Source organism: Mustela erminea, chromosome 14 (assembly GCF_009829155.1).
Source record: "Mustela erminea isolate mMusErm1 chromosome 14, mMusErm1.Pri, whole genome shotgun sequence".
Taxonomy (NCBI): Eukaryota; Metazoa; Chordata; class Mammalia; order Carnivora; family Mustelidae; genus Mustela; species Mustela erminea.
The window spans coordinates 50,815,118-50,832,524 of NC_045627.1; the positions used below are offsets into that span (position 1 = coordinate 50,815,118).

Consider the following 17,407-nt stretch of genomic DNA (forward strand, 5'->3'; position numbering starts at 1 on the left):
GGACCCTCACGTCTGGCTGCCATTGCAACCATTCTGGTGACCTGATACACTTCTCCAATCTCTTCTCACCTGTCACTACGAGCTCATTCGAGTCCTGTCATGAAATGTCCCCCCTCAGAAGCCGTTCCCTTCCGCCGCCCAGCGGCGCGTCCCACCTCCGTGGGTGCTTAAGTTCCCCGACACCTTTGCTTTCTGTGAGGTCGCGGAACTCACCGTGGTCTGGCGCAGTGCTGCCATCTCCCCGCAGAGGAGTCCCCGAAGCAGAGGGACAGTTCCAACGAAGTTTGGGAGATTCTCGCGGCGATGCAGAGATGCAGTGGGCTCCGCGGCTCAGCGGGCAGGAGGAAGAATTGCACGGACTCCGGGAGTTGGGCGGGGGGGGTCCCCGCACTAACACCCGAGCCGCAACCTAGGACCCCGGGCCCCACGGACAAGTCGCGGCGCCTAGGGCGGGTGAGCAGCGGCAGGGGCGGCTCCGCCGTGGCCTAGGCGTCACCTCCCTAGGCACTCGGTGGCGTGGCCCGCATCGGGACGCTCCGCTTCAGCCCCGCTGCTGCGAGGCGTGGGCGGACGCCGAGACCCCTGGAGGCGGATCCCGGCTGGCCGTGCCAAGCGCGGGAGGCCTGCACGCCGCTCCTCTCAGAGCGGGTTGCGTCGACTCGCAGGCCCCTCCCGGAAGGGGCCGTGGGGGTGGGCTGCCCGAGGCCCCGCCCCGGAGGCGGGAGCAGTCCGGGAGGGCGGGGTCCGGCCGGGCCCCCGGGGTTCGCGCGCCAGGTTCCCACTCGCGTGTGGTGCGGTCCGACCTGGAAGCGGTCGCGGCTGCCAGCGCCTCTCCAGCGCCCAGCGCCGCGGAAAAGCCGAGGTGAGACGCGCCGTCCTGCCCCCGGGACGGGCTGCGAGTGGACGTGGGGGGGTGCGTTTCATCCCACTTCTGCTGGCCTTTCCCCAGGGCATAGTGAGCAATTCTGCCCTCGACTGCCCGGCTTATTCCTCCCCTTCGGCGCCAGCGTCCTTCACCGCGCGCGCCCCCCCTTTTTTCTCCCCGTGCCCCCCAGTCCCTGCCTTCTGCCTCAGTCTTTTGTCTCCTTGTCTCTTCCTGTTTTTCTCCGTCGTCTATCTCACTTTTTCTTGTCTTTCTCTTCTTCATTACCTACTTTCCCTGTCCTACCCCTTCTCTTTTTCTTTCTCTCTCTTGGTCTTTCCCTTCGCCACCCACCCCCCCACCACCGCCCCAGGAATTTTGCCTTTTGATTTTTTTTTTTTTTTCTCCTAGGATGACTTTTGAGGCTGCAGTTCTTTTCTTCCATCCATTTATCCATCCACCCATCCTCTCATCCTGGGTTGCTCTGTTATACTCAGTTGGAGCTTGAGCTGGGCACTAGGGTAATAATGGTGCCTCTGTTCCAGATCCTTTCTCCAACAGACTCTATCCAAAGATTTGGGCATTCAGCGCCTGTTTTGGGAAAAATACATAAATGATCTAGTTATAAATATCTGAGGTTTAGGGTGAGCTGGAAGAACATAGTTCTTAGAGACAAGGCATCGAATGAATCGTTTTCTTGACATTTGCCTGTAGTAATAGACACAGACAGCACACCAGGAAGCTAAATCATGCAGAAACATTGAGGGGACATTGGGACCCACAACATCCTTCCTTGGAAATCGTGTAAGGCCAGGTTGATAGGGAGGGGATGGGTGGAATTCAGAGCTTACTTGTGGGAAGACAATAGAGATGACAGGGCTTTTCATGTGAGACCATTGATAGTTAAAATATGAAATTAACTGTATGTTTCTAAAATAGATACTTGTCAGTGCTGCTGATGTGCAGAATTTAAGTTCCATAATTATGGTGAATCAGGCAGGCATTTTATAGCAATTATTGTGGCATTTAAGATTAATGTTTTTGTGTACATTAGGTTGGACCACAGTTGAAAGGATCCTCATCTTAATATCAAAGATTGTCTTAGACACATACTAAGTGAAGAAATCTAGAAAAACAAACCTGATTCATTTGGGGAGAATAAAGTAGAAGTATTGTATATTAAAGCAATGTTTTTCTTCTTGTTAAAAATGTGATTTTGTTGGAGAGATGTGATTTCATTGTTTTATGTTATTTTTACAACATATAGCTGTATGTTCAAACACACACATGCACTATATATATATAAAATTATATATATATGTTTGTTTTTAAAGCTATTAATTACCACCTAACGCAGGTTTTTTAAAAATAGTTTTACCTTTTGGTTTATTATGATTTTAATGATATTTCAGTTTCTTTGACTTTTCAGTTGTTATGGGAAAGGAAATGTGACCTTACATAAATCACACAAACAAAAATGAAGCACGATGGAAGAGGATTGCAGTGTATTTATTGAAAGAATTTTTTCATTTTTAAATCAAAGAACATTAGACAAATTCTTAAGTATATGCATGGAACTTTGATTCAGGGGGTTGTTTTCTGCGCTGAAGAGTCAAGTTGACTTTTAAGTCATTGTACTGTGGACTTCCAATGTATCAGAACTCTGGAGAGGTGGGATGGAAGGGATGCTTTTACAAATGATTTAAAACCATCATGTCTGCTTTGCTTAGCAGATTTCTTTTTCAGAAACCCAGGAAATGACAACTTTTCTTTAAAATAGGTAATATTGTATGGTGACTAACATAATAAAAAATAAAGTTTTATTTACTTGTTTTAAACATTCATTTTTTTAAAAAAGAGATAATTACAATAAAAAGATTTTTTCAAGGTTATGTGTTGAGCTGCAATGCTTTTGAATTTCATTTCCTTCTTTTGGTAGGCTGTATCTCTCCTTTCTAGTAGATGATGATGCTATTATTGGCATCAGGTCAAATCTGGATGAACAGTTTGATATACAAGCTATAGACTTTCCCCAGAAGGTTGTCAGTGGCATTGGTCTACATGGCCAAGCTGTGTTAGGACTCCAGTTGAACATATTATGGGCCTGGTGACTGGCTACATTCTGGGAATTCTGCATTTGGTTTTGCTTGAACACAGCAGGCATTGTTGCTGAAGGAGTATAGGCAGAGCTGGACGTAGAGCCTGTGGGGATTGGCTGGAAAGATCTCTTTTCTCCCAGCTCTGTGGCATCATCAGCCAGCCTCCAGGAAAGCCTGGATAGCTCCCCAGTTTTTAATTTTCTCAGGGTTCTGGAGCAAGGAGGATGCATGTGTATTTCCCTTTCAGGAAAACCCAGGACGTAGAAGAGGTGGATAGATAATTATTCTCTGGCACCTTCCAGAATGGTCTGAGAAGCATCTCCAAGGTCTAAGGAAACCAAAGGATTAGAGCACAGGAGATATTATCTGCCTTGTTTGTTTTAGCTAAAGAGGAAGGCAGGCAGAGGAAGACATAGGTGGTGGTATAAATGGTATCACTGAATAAGATCCAGTTTTTAAGTGAGATGCAGCTTGGAAAGGCTGAAGACAGGTCAGCTGACTGAGGTTGGAGAGTACCCCCAGATACCTCAGGAAAAGGAGGTCATCCAGTTGTTTACTAAAAGTTCTTTCTTACATGAATGAAGGGGGAAGGAAGAAAACAGGCAGGCCATTTGGTCACTCATTGTGCACTGGTTCACTGTGCACTGGTCACTACTGTGTACTGGCTCCTGGGAGCACATGAGGAGAGGAAAGGCAGCCAGGAAGTTGACTCTTACCCTTTGCACTAGTGTGATAATAATGAATAAATTAATGGTACCTAACATTTATTGAACCAGGCTCTTTAGCACTTTCGATACCTTAATCGATCTAATATTTACCAACCACCTGATGAAGTAGGCCCCAAGGTGATCCTTTTTCAGAAAGTGTCTTTTTAGTTGAGAAGATAGGCAGAGAGAGGATCAACACCTTGCCTGTGGTCACCGGGTTGGTAAGAGCAGAGTTGAGTTTGGTCGCAGCATCTGACGTGAAAGCCCATGCACTTATCCTCTGTGTGATATGTGGCTTGATGATCATGGGATGGCCTGGGCATAGCATGAACGGAATGTGACCAGGTGAAAGAATGATCAGAGTCTGCACTTGGTGCCCTGGAAATGGGTAATAAACAAGGACACATGTGCTTTTAACATTGTGAAGTGGGTGAAGCTTCATCTCCCAAGAATATAGCCCTTTTTGTGTTCCATCAGTGGAATCCTCACTGGTGGCCCAGGAAGGTTGAGAGCCTGAGAGAGAAGTATCCTGTATGGTAGGGAAGGATGGATATAGTCAGACACCATGTCAACTTGGGGAGCTCAGATTCAAAAGGTTTCAAAGAAGATCACTTATAAACCCATGATCTAAGGGCTCAGAAATGTTGGAGAGTCTGGGATCAAAATGAGGTCCTTTCAATAGGAAGACCATGGTGTGGTACTGAACGATGTCTGTGTGGCTCAGGGGGCTTCCAGACTGAAAAAAATCCAAGGAAGACAAGAGAACCCTTCTCAAGACACACACAACAGACTGACGAGGACGAGCAGATCGTGTCAGGGGGTGAGAGCACAGAATGAACTGAGACCATTGAGGAGAGTGGAGGGACAGCAAAGGGTCCCTTACTATTGCATGGGAGCAGGGAGAACAAGGGCTGCATAGATTCACTTGAACGTCTGGCAGAGAACCATCCTCCAGTTACAAAGGGCATTGGAAGGTCCACGTAGGAAGAAGGAAGAAGCAGCAAGGCAGCACGAGCAGCTGTGCATGTGGTATTCTGACCCAGAACTCACGGTCAGGGCATGATATGACCCCAGAGATGACATCGTGCCTCTATACAGGTCATCTGGGAGGTGGATCACAGGAGAGGTGCGTGAAGCCTGGAGCTGGATGAGACCCAGGGTCCGCTACTGACCCTGGGCAAGGGCCTGTGAGCCATTTGACAGGAAGAGATGAGCATCAGGAGTTGGCACAGGCTCACTGGGGACAGGCCACGTCAGACACACATCATTTTCCTCGTTGAGAGGCTTCTATCTGGCAATGTCACATAGTAGACCGGTTAGATGGAGCCTCAGCCAGTGTTGTAGGATGTGGTTTGTACTTAGCTGAGTAACCTTAGCCCAGCAAGGCTGTTGCATGAGAGAGGTGACCCTCAGGGAGCTTGGTCATGCCAAAGGTCCCCAGCCAGCCAGTTCAGTACCCTTGTCTCCTCCTTTTCTTCTTCTTCTGCTCCTCAATATTATCATTATTATTATTATTTTATATTATCTCCTTTTCTTTCTCCTCCTCCTATTGGTCCCATTATTATTATTAAGATTTGAATAATAAAATTGATGGAGAATGAAATCGGATGGATATCTAATACAGTGATTGACAGAAATCAGACCCACAGTGGTCTCAGGAAGCTGGAAGGCAGCACTGCACTCAGCAATGTGGCATTTGGCAGGTTGGAGATGAATACACTTGGGTTGAATCATGCAGCTTCCTTCGTGTGGTTATGGTGAAAATTCCATGCAATAAGGCGTATGAAGCCTCTGGTGTCTCTGGCATGTGTTCACCTACATGCTCAACAAACAGTCACTGCTATGTTTACATGATGAAGCATCTCTGGCAGTAAATATTTCATTCCGCAGTAAGATCCCATGTTTCAAATCTGAATGCTGAAAGCAGAGTTGTCACGTCTGTGGCTCAGGGCACTCTGGGTATTTCTGATGATTGGGTCTACATGGCTGCGGTTGGCTGAGGTTGCCCAAGCTGAGAAGGCGGCCCAGTGAGCCTGTATGCAGAGGGGTGCAGGGTACAGCCCAGCCCGCTGTAGCATGGGTGGACATGGGAGGACAGTAGCATGGGTGCCTGTCCAGGCTTGGGAAAGACATCATGTCATTCTAAATTGTCATCTGGAGGGTTTTCTGAGGCATATCTGGGGGGAGAAAGAGAGATGGATTGGGGGGAATATGTGTGTGTGTGTGTGTGTGTGTGTGTGTATGACGATATAAGTGCGAGTGTATGTGTGTGTATGTGTGTATGTCTGAGTGTGTACAGGTGAGTGTTTGTATGTACGTGCGTATATGTTTGTTTTTCTGAGTGTATGTGTCTTTGAGTGTGTGTGTGTGTGTGTGTGCATGTGAGTCTAGTTCAGCCAGTGCTGCTCACAGTGGGGGGGATGCTTGAAGATGGGTGTTCTAGCTTCAAGAACTGGCTGGTGGAGTTGATTAGGGAAGGGCAGGGAGGAAAGCCTCCCCAGCAGGGCTGATGGTCCTCTCTCGTCCTCATGGCCATGAATGACTTTCCTCCAAGCCTTGAGCACCTCCAGGGCAAAGTGGAGGCTGGTCTGCCTGAGTAGGCCCAGCAGACCGGCCTAAGAGGACAGTTGAAATGTGAGCAGAGGAGAAGGAAATGGATTAATGTCCGAGGAGAACCAAGTGTGGGCACTCTGGCGAGTGGATACAGGGTAGACCCACGCTTGCTCCAGGGCCAGGGCCAGGTGGAGAAGAGGTGGCTGTCCCCCAAGAGTGGGGTCAGGGCCCAGACCCACACAGGCATGCCTGGGCATTTTATTGTTCAGCCTTTACCCTCTGGCCACGTGTGCTGCAGGAACTCCATTCCCAGGTGCTCAGTGTCCTGCCACGTCTGATGGTGTGGAAGGAAAATGGACACACTAAGCAGCAAGACTGCTCTAAAAAATTGAAAGCTTTTCATAAATCAGGGTATAAACACATTAGATTTGTCAGCTGGGTCAGAACTCCCAGGTGGTTGACACCTTGTGTTCTGTGCGAACACAGTAGCTGCTGCCTGGATGCGGGCAGGTGCAGGGGCAGTGCTGAGCCTGGTCCCTGTGGGGCAGGGCCCGTGGTGTGGGCCTTCCTCCCTGAGGGAGTCCTGGAAGTGAAAGCCGGTGGCACAGTGCTCTGAGTCTGGGTGAGCGGCTGGATCTGCAGCAATCAGGCTTCTTTGGATGCGCAAGACAAAAATGAAGAGCGCATGTCTCACTGCTGTCGCTTCCTCTCTGTGCAGAGTCCTGTGGTCCAAGCGTGGCTGGTGCAGCCAAGGGGAGCTCTCCAGTCTCAGGGCTCCTCCCTGGGCCAACCCCTCCAGAACATCAGCACCCCCGAAGACCGACAGCTGTTGGGGCCTCCACCTTTGTCAGCCGGCTCACACCCTGCTGGTGAACATGGCTGCTGGGAAGGGTGCTGTGTGGAGCTCTTCGGCTGAAAACAGATGGCGGCTTAGTGAAGCTGACCAGGGCAAGGGTTGCAAGCCAGTGCTGCTGGAGAAAACCAACCACCTGGACTCTGAGGCTGCCCCAGGCAGTGGGGGCCAGCATGAGGCCTGTGCTGAGCTGGTGCCATCAGCCACTCCAGGCAGACTCAGACTGGGAAGGCCAACGTCGCAGAAGGTATGCTGGGAACAGGGGCAAAGCGCCTTCACGGAGGTGCCTCGGCTCAAAAAGAGGCTGGTGGGTGTGCAGGTCAAGGAGAGGGAGCATGATAACCCCGCAGGCCAGCGTGATCCCCAGCAGCTGACCCAGGATATCCCCAGGGATCCAGCTGGCAGCAAGGTCTTCTCTGTGTGGCCCAGCGAAGCCCGAGGGGAACAGAGAAGTGCCTTCAGCAAACCAGCCAGGTGTCCCACAGGGAGACCGGGGCCAACCTCTATATTCCAGGCAGGCGGACCGGCAGATGTCCTTGGGGAGCTGTTGGGACTCATCAACACGGTAGATGTCCCTTGTTGGGGTCAAGTTTCAAATTCTAAGTTTTTGGTGGGTGATTTCTGGCACCTGCAAATGTTGCCACAAAATGCTCCTGTCTGGAGTGCTTTAGTGGGTGCCCCCACATTGTGGCGAAAGCATGCCATGGGCCAGATGCCCATGCCCTCATCGTCCTCCTCCTCTGCCTCTTGGGCTCTGCTGCCACCCACGTTCACATCCCTGGGCCTGTCCACCCAGAACTGGTGCGCAAAGTGCAACCTTTCCTTTCGCCTGACCTCTGACCTGGTCTTTCACATGCGGTCCCATCACAAAAAGGAGCACGCAAGGCCTGACCTACATTCTAAGAAGCTGAGAGAAGAAGCCCTCACATGTCCCATTTGCCATGAATACTTCCGGGAGCGCCACCACCTGTCTCGGCACATGACTTCTCACAGTTAGTTAGTGTCCGTGGAGCAAACCTGTAGGGGAAGCTTCTAGGCTTTGGCATGGAACCAGAGATGGCTCATGGGTGTTTCCTTTGGAAAGGCTGGTCAGACTTGTCTGCAGGACCATCTGCATTGAGTTTGTAGACGAACAGCTTGGTCATCATTTGAAAAAGAGAAGTCCTTGAAAAAGAGAATCCTCAGCTCTGATGTGTTTTGATCGAAATAAAGTCATGCAATAAAATGATATGCTTTGTAAACCTAGGGCATCGGGACTGTGAGGCACAACATGGAGGTCCTGCTCCTGTCACCTTTCTGTTTGTTCCATGTGGAGGCAAGTTTGGGCTGTGGAGGCAGACAAACCTGGATTCAAAGCTTTCACATATTAGCTCTGACCTTGGACACATTGCTTTATCCGAGTTAAAGCCCCAGTATTCTTATCTGTAAATGCAGAGGGTGAACACCTGTGTCTTAGGGGTGTTGTCAGGGTTATTTGGGAAGATGTGTGGAAATAGCTTGCATGACACGTGGCGCAGTGTGATCACTAAGTAAATGATATTTATTATTGTCCAGGTCGGTCAGCTATTGTTAAATAACAAAATTTCACTGGCAAGCAACTTAAAGCATCTATTTCTCACTTGAGGGTCTGTGGGTTGGCAGGGTTGAGTTGGTCTTGGCTCGGCTTGGTTCCAGGTCACAAATCATCTCTAAGTTCATATGTTTTACTCTAGTACTGATGGGCTTCTCAGGTAATACTTCTCTCATGTTTATGCCAAGAACCCAAGAAGGAAAATCCAAATACAGAAGCACACGTCAAGTCTCTGCTTGAGTCACTTTTTCCTTTTTTTTTTTTTTTTTTTTTGAGAGAGAGAAAGAATTCAAGAGTATGGAGGGAGGGGCAGAGAGATAGGATCTTAAACAGGTTCCATGCTCAGCATGGAGGTGGACATGGGACTGGATCTCAAGACCCTGAGATCAAGACCTGAGCCGAAACCAAGAGTCAGACATTTGACCATTGCCTGAGCCATCCCGGCATCCCTTGGGTCACTTCTACGTACATCCTCTCAGCCAAAGCAAGTCAATGGCCAGGCCCAAAGTAAATGGGTGATGACCACAGTGAGGCCATGATGAGGGGGCAGATGTGAAATCTTACTGAAGGGGCATGAAGAATTGGGACGAGTAATTCAACCAACACTCGCTCCATTGTTTTTCACATTCTAAATATGTGAATTCAGACCCACACACCCCTTAGCTCTCAGGAAGTGATCATGTACAACAGTTTAGGCTTAAAACCTTGTGGGAATTAAGAAAGCTCTGGCTACCAGAACCTATTGCATATTGTGTTTCTCTCGGTAACTGCTCTGTTTATCTGCCTTTGTCCTTGTAAACCTCCGGTCCTAAACTCTGATGTAACTCAGGCCAGTCTGTGTGTAAGGCCATCAGCTGGGAGTTCTTTTGAGTCAGTGAGTTCTTTTGACTGGTTTCCACTTCCCTTTGAGGACGTGTTCATTTGATCTGCAATTTTCAACCCTCTGGTGGGGCCACCTGTGCAGAGCTCAGGCTGTGGTTGGGAAACTGCTGCTGGGGCATCTCAGAGACCAGTGATCCACCCACACAGCCCCCAAACCTGACCTTTTCTCTCTCTTTCCATGTGCCCACCTGGTGCAGGCAGCAGCTCATCCCACCTGGCCCACCCGACTTCCATCCCCTTGACTCTCTTTCCCCTCCCTTTCCACCCACACACCCCTCTATTCTCCACCCAGAGCCAGCTATTTATTCACTCATTTATTGATCTCCTCCAGGCACCCCTGCTGTGTCATGCTCAGTGCCAGTCCCCGGGGGAGACCCCTGAATTCAGCCCATGGTCCTTGTTCGGGTCTGTAACCTAGTGTATGGCATGACAGATGCCAAACAGAGGTCTGTGTGGGGTGCCGGGCACATGGGAGCAGGCCCGCACCAGACTTGTGGGAGGGGAGGGCAGGGCTCCCAGAGGCTCCTGAGGATTTGGGGCAAGAGCAGATTGTGGAAGTTCAGCAGGTGCTGGAGGTTTAGATGGAGGATGTTGGATTGGGGGGGGGGCACCATAGCTACAGATGCTCTAGGATGCTACAAGGTCTGTGTGAGAACCGAGTGAGATGGAGATGGAGGAAGGCCTCCAAGGACAGGAGTTTGGCTCAAAGCACAGGACTGCTGGCTCTAAGAGGCACTTTGGGGAATCCTCTGGCTGCAGGGGGAAGGGTGGTCTGGAGGAGAGGAGAGGACCTCCTGAAGGAGCCTCTGCATCTGGAAGGAGCCAGCGGTGCTCCCTGCTGGCACCAACGGAGCACCTCCATTCTTGCAGGCTCCCTTCCCTGATAGAGACAAGGGATGCTCTGTAAGATGGTCCCTTTCCCCACAGAAGGGGGCTGAAGCTTTGGGGAGCCTCCTTCCTCTGCCATCCCATGTGGGTAAGGAAAGGGCGCCCCTTGGAGTGTGAACCTGAGGCTCTCCATGATTCAGGGACATACATGGTTGAATCTGCATGACACACGTGGAAGGTAGGTCTTTAATTCCCATATTACTGCAGAAGAAACTAAGCTCCAAGAGGTTAAGCGTCTCTTCTAAGATCATAGGTTCAGGAGAAATGGTGCAAGAATACAGTCCCAGGACCACCGAGTTCTGAGCTCACATCCTTCCCAGCCTGCCATGCATCTGCTCAGCATGTGGTTATGTGGCATCATGGATGGTTTACAAATAGGATTAAGGGTCAGGTACTAACCGCTTCTAAAATTTCACCTTGCACCCTCCATACATGCCCACATTTCCTATCACCCTTTCCTTGAACACTTTTCTATTATCATGTATGCTACATGAGTTTACTGATTTGTCTTATTTACAATGTCTCTCCCATTACTGGAACATAAACTCTACAAGGGATTTTTGACTTTGTTCACTTTTGTATCTGCAGCAGGAAGAACAATGTAGGAACGTAGTAGATGTTCAACAGATATTTGTTGAATGAATGAATGAATGAATGAATGAGATGCCTGATTCTCACCCCTGACAAACCCGGAATCAGCTGCTCATAAGTGTTTTGACAACTGTCAGATTATGTGCACTGCTGTCCTCTTCTGGCTTATTGGATTGGTCCATATTTCTGTGAAATCACTTTGAAAGGCACAAGTGCACTACACTAAAGCAGAATTGAAATTTGGAATGGAAAGGGACTCTAGAGCTCTCCTGAATCCTCTCACTTTATAGCAGTGAGCACTGAGGTCCCCTGATGAGCAGACCTGCAAAGTGAAGCAGGGTAAGCAGTGGTGAGGTCAAGGCTGGGACCCCTGAAATGTCAGCCTGGGCATCTTCTGTGATGTGCCCTCATGCCTCTAAGAACATTGGCTATAACCACACGCAGAATTACTGCTAACAGTGACCCCATCATTTTAAAGCAAGGGAGGCATTTTGAAAAATATTAAAGCTAACCAAATAAAAGTTATGAAGAAACATAACAGAACATCTTCCCCCAACTTTATAAGATGCATTCTGTTTTAATAAAAAGTAATGGACACGTAAGTTGCTTTGCAGCCATTGAAATTGACAAACTCCAAAATGACTTGTGGAAATGATGATTTACAGTTTATGAATGTGGCAGCTTCTACTTGTCACCAGGCTGGGTTCCCAAAGTCCCTTTAGCAGTCAAATCCTGTCTCATCCCTTCTTCTCTCCTGCCCTTCCAGAGTAGTCACTCTGAATCATGACTTTTTTTAAGCTCCCTCTGCCACCTTCCATACTAGTTAAGAGTTGGCTGGTGATGTTGCCACAAAACATCACATCAGCAGATGAGAACTTTCTTCTTTAAGTCTGGGGTAAGAATGACAACATTCCTTAAATTCTCTATATCTAATTTAAACTGCTTTGCATCCCAGTCCTGTGGTTCTGGTAAGATATGCCGTTCGTCATTTTCAAATTCCTCCCCTGTCTTTCAAGTTCACAGAAAGTTCCCCCAATGTGCCCCACCTAGGATGGTGGCCTCCCTGAGTGTCACATGGTCTCCCCATGGGGCACTGGTATCTTTGTCCCTGTCTTCCAATGTGTTTAGACTCCTCCTCTCTTCCAGGATCTTGGGTCTTGGCTCTTTTCTGGCCATGTTGTCATTACTGATGTCACACAGAAACCACCAAGTCAATGAACAGAAAGGCTTGGCTAATTTCTTGGAAGAGGCGAGGGAAAATACCTTCTAGTGGTTGGGACCATGGCAATGTATATCTTAATCTCCCAAGAAGCAGGCATTCAGTTTAGAATCAGGACAAAATATGCTAATGAGGATTTCTGAATTCAGGTCGATTTTAGTTCTCGGTTGTAACCAAAATCTGCTTTATACCTCCTTGTTTTTATCTGGAGAAGTAGTAAAACCTTAACAAGGCTGGGATCCTAGATTTCAACTTCTGTCCAGTTCCTGAATCTTAGATTGTAAAGACAGGGTATCCTACTCAAATGACTCTATAATTAGATTAATGAACATGAGTGAAGCCCCCTGGGCTTAGGGAAGGGGAGGGAAGAAGAAGGAGGGTGGGTCTGACACCTAGAATTCCTGTGTCCTGGGTGAAGGAAAGTTCTTCAGCCACAGGATGAATGCAGGCCTCAAGAAAGGCTAGAAATCAGTACTATAGGTGAAATTAGTGATTCAGTTGGTTTTTGAAAGCTGATGGACAGAATAACATGGACTTAAGGAAGTACATTTGTGGTGGTGGTGATGGGGAGGGAGAGGAACGGCCAGCTGGAGACCCCTGCCTATTATGTATCCAGACTTGGAAGAGGCTGGGTGCTGGGCCCAGTCCTGCTAATCGCACACAAACCACCCTATTCTTCTGAGCAGAAGAAGAGAACCTCCCGCAAGGAGCTGACACTCACTAGTTGTTCTGAGGTTGAACCAGACATCCTCCCTTTTCTTGAAAGGTGCTGGCGCCCCCTGGAGGCAGCGTGCCTCCCCAGCAGTCCACTTATCTTCAGAGAGGGTTTTATATACCTTGGTTAATTGCATAGCTTTTTTTTTTTTTTTTTTTTGGTAGTAGAAGTCATGAGAAAGGACTAAATATATATTTTAAGAGATAAATCCCATAGAAAAATGTTTGGTTTTTCAAAATAAATTATTCTCCACAGTGTTTTGATTTGTGCCACTTCCCAGGAGAGAATTTCCAGAAACCAATTTTGAATGGGGGTTGGGAGGCAGTACATTCTGGGGGGAGGGTTGGGGTTCCTTAAATTTAACATTTTCTTCCCTGGCTGTCTTGTATTTTCCTGGGGGAGGGAGACAGGAAGCCAGTGGCCTCTGATACCCTTGCGATTCTAAGCTGCTTGGATTAGCAAGCTATTTTCACTGCCAGCTGTCCTCATCAGCAAAGGAGGTCCTCACGCCAGGTGGCGGCTAATCCTATAGGGCCCAGGAGGCAAGAGATGAGCGCCCTCCAGTGGGGGTCTCCTAGGCAGGTTACTTGGCCCGCAAGTGTTTTTTTCTGAGCCATGTCCTCTCATTGCATTAAAGGTGTTATATACAAACAAGGAATCATGGAACACTAATTACATCAAAAACTAATGATGTGCTGTATAGTGACGAACATGACACAATAAAAAGATAAATAAAGGTGTGTGGATAACCAAGGCCCTCACTGACATGCAAACATGGTCATTGGCTGTGTGGGGAGATGCAGAGACATAGCAAGAAGGAGGGCAAGACGGAAAAAGGGCTGGGGTCGTTCTCTCTGATGCTCTAGTGTGGTCCGTGGCTCCTGCTGGACTGGAAGCTTCAGACAAGTCTCCATCAAGGATCCGGACGGTGAAGGTCCAGCCTGTCTGTGGGCTGGGGTTACCTTGGGAAATGGGGAGGACAGGTTGGCTCAGCCCTTCTCACTGCAGGTCGGTGGGTGCCTTGGTGGGGGTTAGTTCTTAAGCAGGGGGAGACCTGAGAAGGTTTCATGTCAGAGCTATAGCCCTGATTGCAGGCTGAGTCACAGAAATGGGGGTAGGGGTCTGCAGTGGGGATTTAAGAACCAAGCCAGGACCCCAAAACAAGGGACAGGGAATGGCAGGTGAGCCCAGGGCAGAGTGCTATAACTCAGACAACTCATCATCCTGGTGACTGTGTGGACACAGTGGGGTGGGGGTAGAGAGGAGGAAGTTTGGCTTAGTTCTCAGATCTCTGCCCTAATCTTAGGAGGGAGGTGTGGCTGTGCACAAGACAGGGTCTTGGGGACAGGAGCAGGCCTTAGCCAAGCAAGGTGAGAGAAGGTAGAGGTGATGAGCTCATACTGGGATATCAAGAGCTCAAGAGGCCTGTAGTCTTTTGGAGCAGAGGCTCCTAGACAGCTGGGGGTCACATGGCTCTCCCATTGGAAGAGAGGCCTAGTGGGATTTTGTTTTCCTTTTCCTATTTCTTGAGTTTTCTGTCTCCAAGTGGGTAACAATGCAAGAAAACTGGTTCAGGAACACTGACGCTTCCTATTTGGTCTGAACAAGACCCTTTTGGTCCATTTCTCCCACCTTAGTCCCTCTTCCCAGACCAGGCCCAAGGCCTCTTCATGATATGGTAGAAACAGCAGGGTTTTTGGAGCCAGGCACGTGTGGGTTCAAAGCTCACCTATCCCCTAGCCCAGCTTCACCAGACAGAGCAGTGCGTTGTTTAAAAAAAAAAAAAAAAAGTCTGTGCTTGATGGAAGCAGAAAAAGAGGTCTTAAGAGGAGCCTGACCTGCACCCAGTTTTGGAGAGCCATGCTGAGGGCTTGGGGTGGACAATGGGCAGGAAAAATGAACTCAGCAGGACCTCAGCCATGGTCAGGCAGGGGACTGCTTCTGGAAAACGTTTCTCTCATTTCTGCTGAGTGGGGATATAACTCCGCTGCCCTGCACACTGGGCATCTGGCCACAGCTGCTGCCCAGCTCTCCTTTGCTTAAACATTCAACTTGCTTACACTGATGGAATATTCTGCATAGAAACCTCTCTGATTGGCCCAGGAAAGACCTTGTACCTATACCCTGCTGGCCAGGGAGCTGGGAAAGTGAACTTCTGCTGTGTCCAGCTTAATGGTGGGGAAGTGGTGTGGATGGCATTGGCTGGACCCTGGATTGGTTCATTTCATCTTCATAGCCCCGAAGGTGCTATTACGCCTCTCATTGTACAGATGGGAAAACCGAGGCCCAGAGAAATGAAGCAAGTTGGCCAGACTTACACAGCTAGGAAGTGGCTGGCCTGGCCTTTCCCCCAGGACAGGTTCAAGACGGAACCTGTCTTGAACCTGGGCTCCCAAACACCTCACTGCTATTAGTGAGTCTGTTTCCCACAGGTTCATATGGGGAACGATTCTCTGAACATTTAAAGGGGGTGCATATGTTGGGTGGCCTAAAGGAGGACACATGTCCATTGTGCTACCCATGTGACCTCCTGTGAATTATTGAGCTTAATTGAGTGTCAGCTGACTCCTGCTGAAATGGTAAGAATGGTTGTCCAGTGCTCGCTTCAACAGCACATACACACAAATCACAAGGATACAGAGATTAACATGGCCCCTGTGCAAGGGTGACATGCAAATTCGTGATGTGTTCCATTAAAAGAAATGGTTGTCCATGCACTGTGAAGCTTGGAAGAGAACTATTTATGTCATCTACCCTAAGAGCTACCCCATCCCTTCCCCTCTTTAAGACCCATGATGTGTGCCGTTGGCAGACCCCCAGCACCTAGCCTGACACCTTAAACAAAATCAACTGTCAATAAATGTCAGTTGTGTAAATCAAGGAAATCCAAATGATGTCATAAGAAAACCCATGGAAAAAAACAAGTAATTACTAGTGATCACTAAGGCGTGGTTAGTGACTCAAGATGTAATTTGTTTTATTTATTTCATTTTTGGAATAATGACTGCTACATTTGAAAATTATGATCTATGCTTAATTATAAGGATTTAAGAAAAAAAAGAAAAGTATAAAGACATACACATTAAAATATTACCCCTGATTCTACCACCCAGAGGAACCATTGTTTGATTTAGGTGGTCTTCAGACAGCTGTGTGTGGGGAGGGGTGGGAAGGAAGAGGGAGGAGAGAGAACCCCTAGAATATAAGCATGTAGGGGTATCACACATCTGCTCGGATATTATTAATAGGTCTAACAAAGAAAAGGGTGAGATCCCCGTATCCATGCTCCCGCTAATGTTCAATCATGCACTTAACCTTATTTGAATTTAGCAGAAGGAAGAGGAACTGGAGTGCCTTCCATCAGAGCTTTCCTATTTAGACAGGGTTGGTTCAAGGTTTTCCAGGTGACCATGTCCCTAGATATTGGTGGTGACCTACGGGTGTGCTCAGACTCCACAGCTCTCTGGGACCTGGAGAGGGGGCTGTGAAATCAGGGTTGTGTAGTGAAATCAGCTCAGTGCCCTGGGGGACGTCACCCATGGCAGCTCCAGGCTGGACTCACCAGACAGCAAGCCCAGATGACCTGAGGACTTTATCCTCATTAGACATCTTGGAGCCCAGATTCTGAGAGCACTAACTGGGGCTGTGGATGTCCCCACTATTCCAGCTTCATCCCTACCATGACTTTGGGCAGGTAGCAGAAGTGTCTTACTTTAGGGTCCCTGGTGATTCCCAGCAGAGTAAGATTGCTTGGATCCCAGGGCCAGCCAGGGGCCTCATTCCTCCAGGTTACCCCCAAGCTCCCCATCTCCTTCTGGGGCTTGCTTGGCCTTGGAAGAGGTCTTGAGGGCTGCCAGCTTCTCTTCCTGTTAGGAGTGCATTTGGTCGCTGGAGTCAGCACAGTGATAGGCTGCACGAGGCCAAGAAGGGCACCCTCTCCCCTCAAGTTGTAACTATGCATGGCACTAGAGCTCACTTTTTGGTCCCTGGCAGAAGCTGGAGAACAAGACCATGGGAGGAACACCTGAACGGATGAGAGACTTGCCATATAGAATTGGGCTGGGAGGATTCTAAGTGAAACTGGACCTGTCTTCAAGTGTCTAAGGACTGCCATCTGGAGGAAAATAGACTTGCTGCCAGATACTCATGTGTGTTTTTTGGGCATCAGGTGCTGTGCTAAGTGGGGGGCAGTAGGAGCCGGGGTGAGTAGGAGGTCATGGCCCTGGAGAAGCATGATGGTGACAGAAACAATCCTAGAGCACGGGGAAGGTACAGATGCAGGGAGAGCAGAGCGGGGACATTGTGCTGGGGAAGTGGGGGGGGGTGTCCCTGGCCTGCGGGCCTGCGTTGTCTCACAGGGGAACCCCCAGCTGGAGTCAGCCCCCGAGGACTGGGTGTATGTGTGTGAGGAAGGGAATACCCAGTGACTGCAGACTACATACCAGCTTTCAAAGTCTCCCTGCAAAAC

At 48.9% G+C, this 17,407-nt stretch overlaps 2 protein-coding genes and 1 non-coding gene across 3 annotated transcripts in view; 2 read left to right on the plus strand and 1 right to left on the minus strand.

Moving 5' to 3' along the window:
* Positions 1-657, minus strand: part of LOC116572821 (anthrax toxin receptor-like) — a 28,396-nt gene extending 27,739 nt beyond the window's left edge. Inside the window, exon 1 of the mRNA XM_032312198.1 lies at positions 214-657. The gene's annotated coding sequence lies outside the window, so the exon portion shown is untranslated. The remainder of the gene's footprint in view (positions 1-213) is intronic.
* A 6,363-nt stretch (positions 658-7,020) lies between these two features.
* On the plus strand, positions 7,021-8,075 carry ZNF488 (zinc finger protein 488). The gene has a single exon (XM_032313929.1). It carries the CDS (start codon positions 7,097-7,099, stop codon positions 8,069-8,071), a length of 975 nt encoding a protein of 324 aa, XP_032169820.1. The 5' UTR covers positions 7,021-7,096; the 3' UTR covers positions 8,072-8,075.
* A 7,460-nt stretch (positions 8,076-15,535) lies between these two features.
* On the plus strand, positions 15,536-15,639 carry LOC116573800. The gene has a single exon (XR_004279009.1). It is a non-coding gene; the product is annotated as a U6 spliceosomal RNA (small nuclear RNA).
* The last annotated feature ends 1,768 nt before the right edge of the window (positions 15,640-17,407 follow it).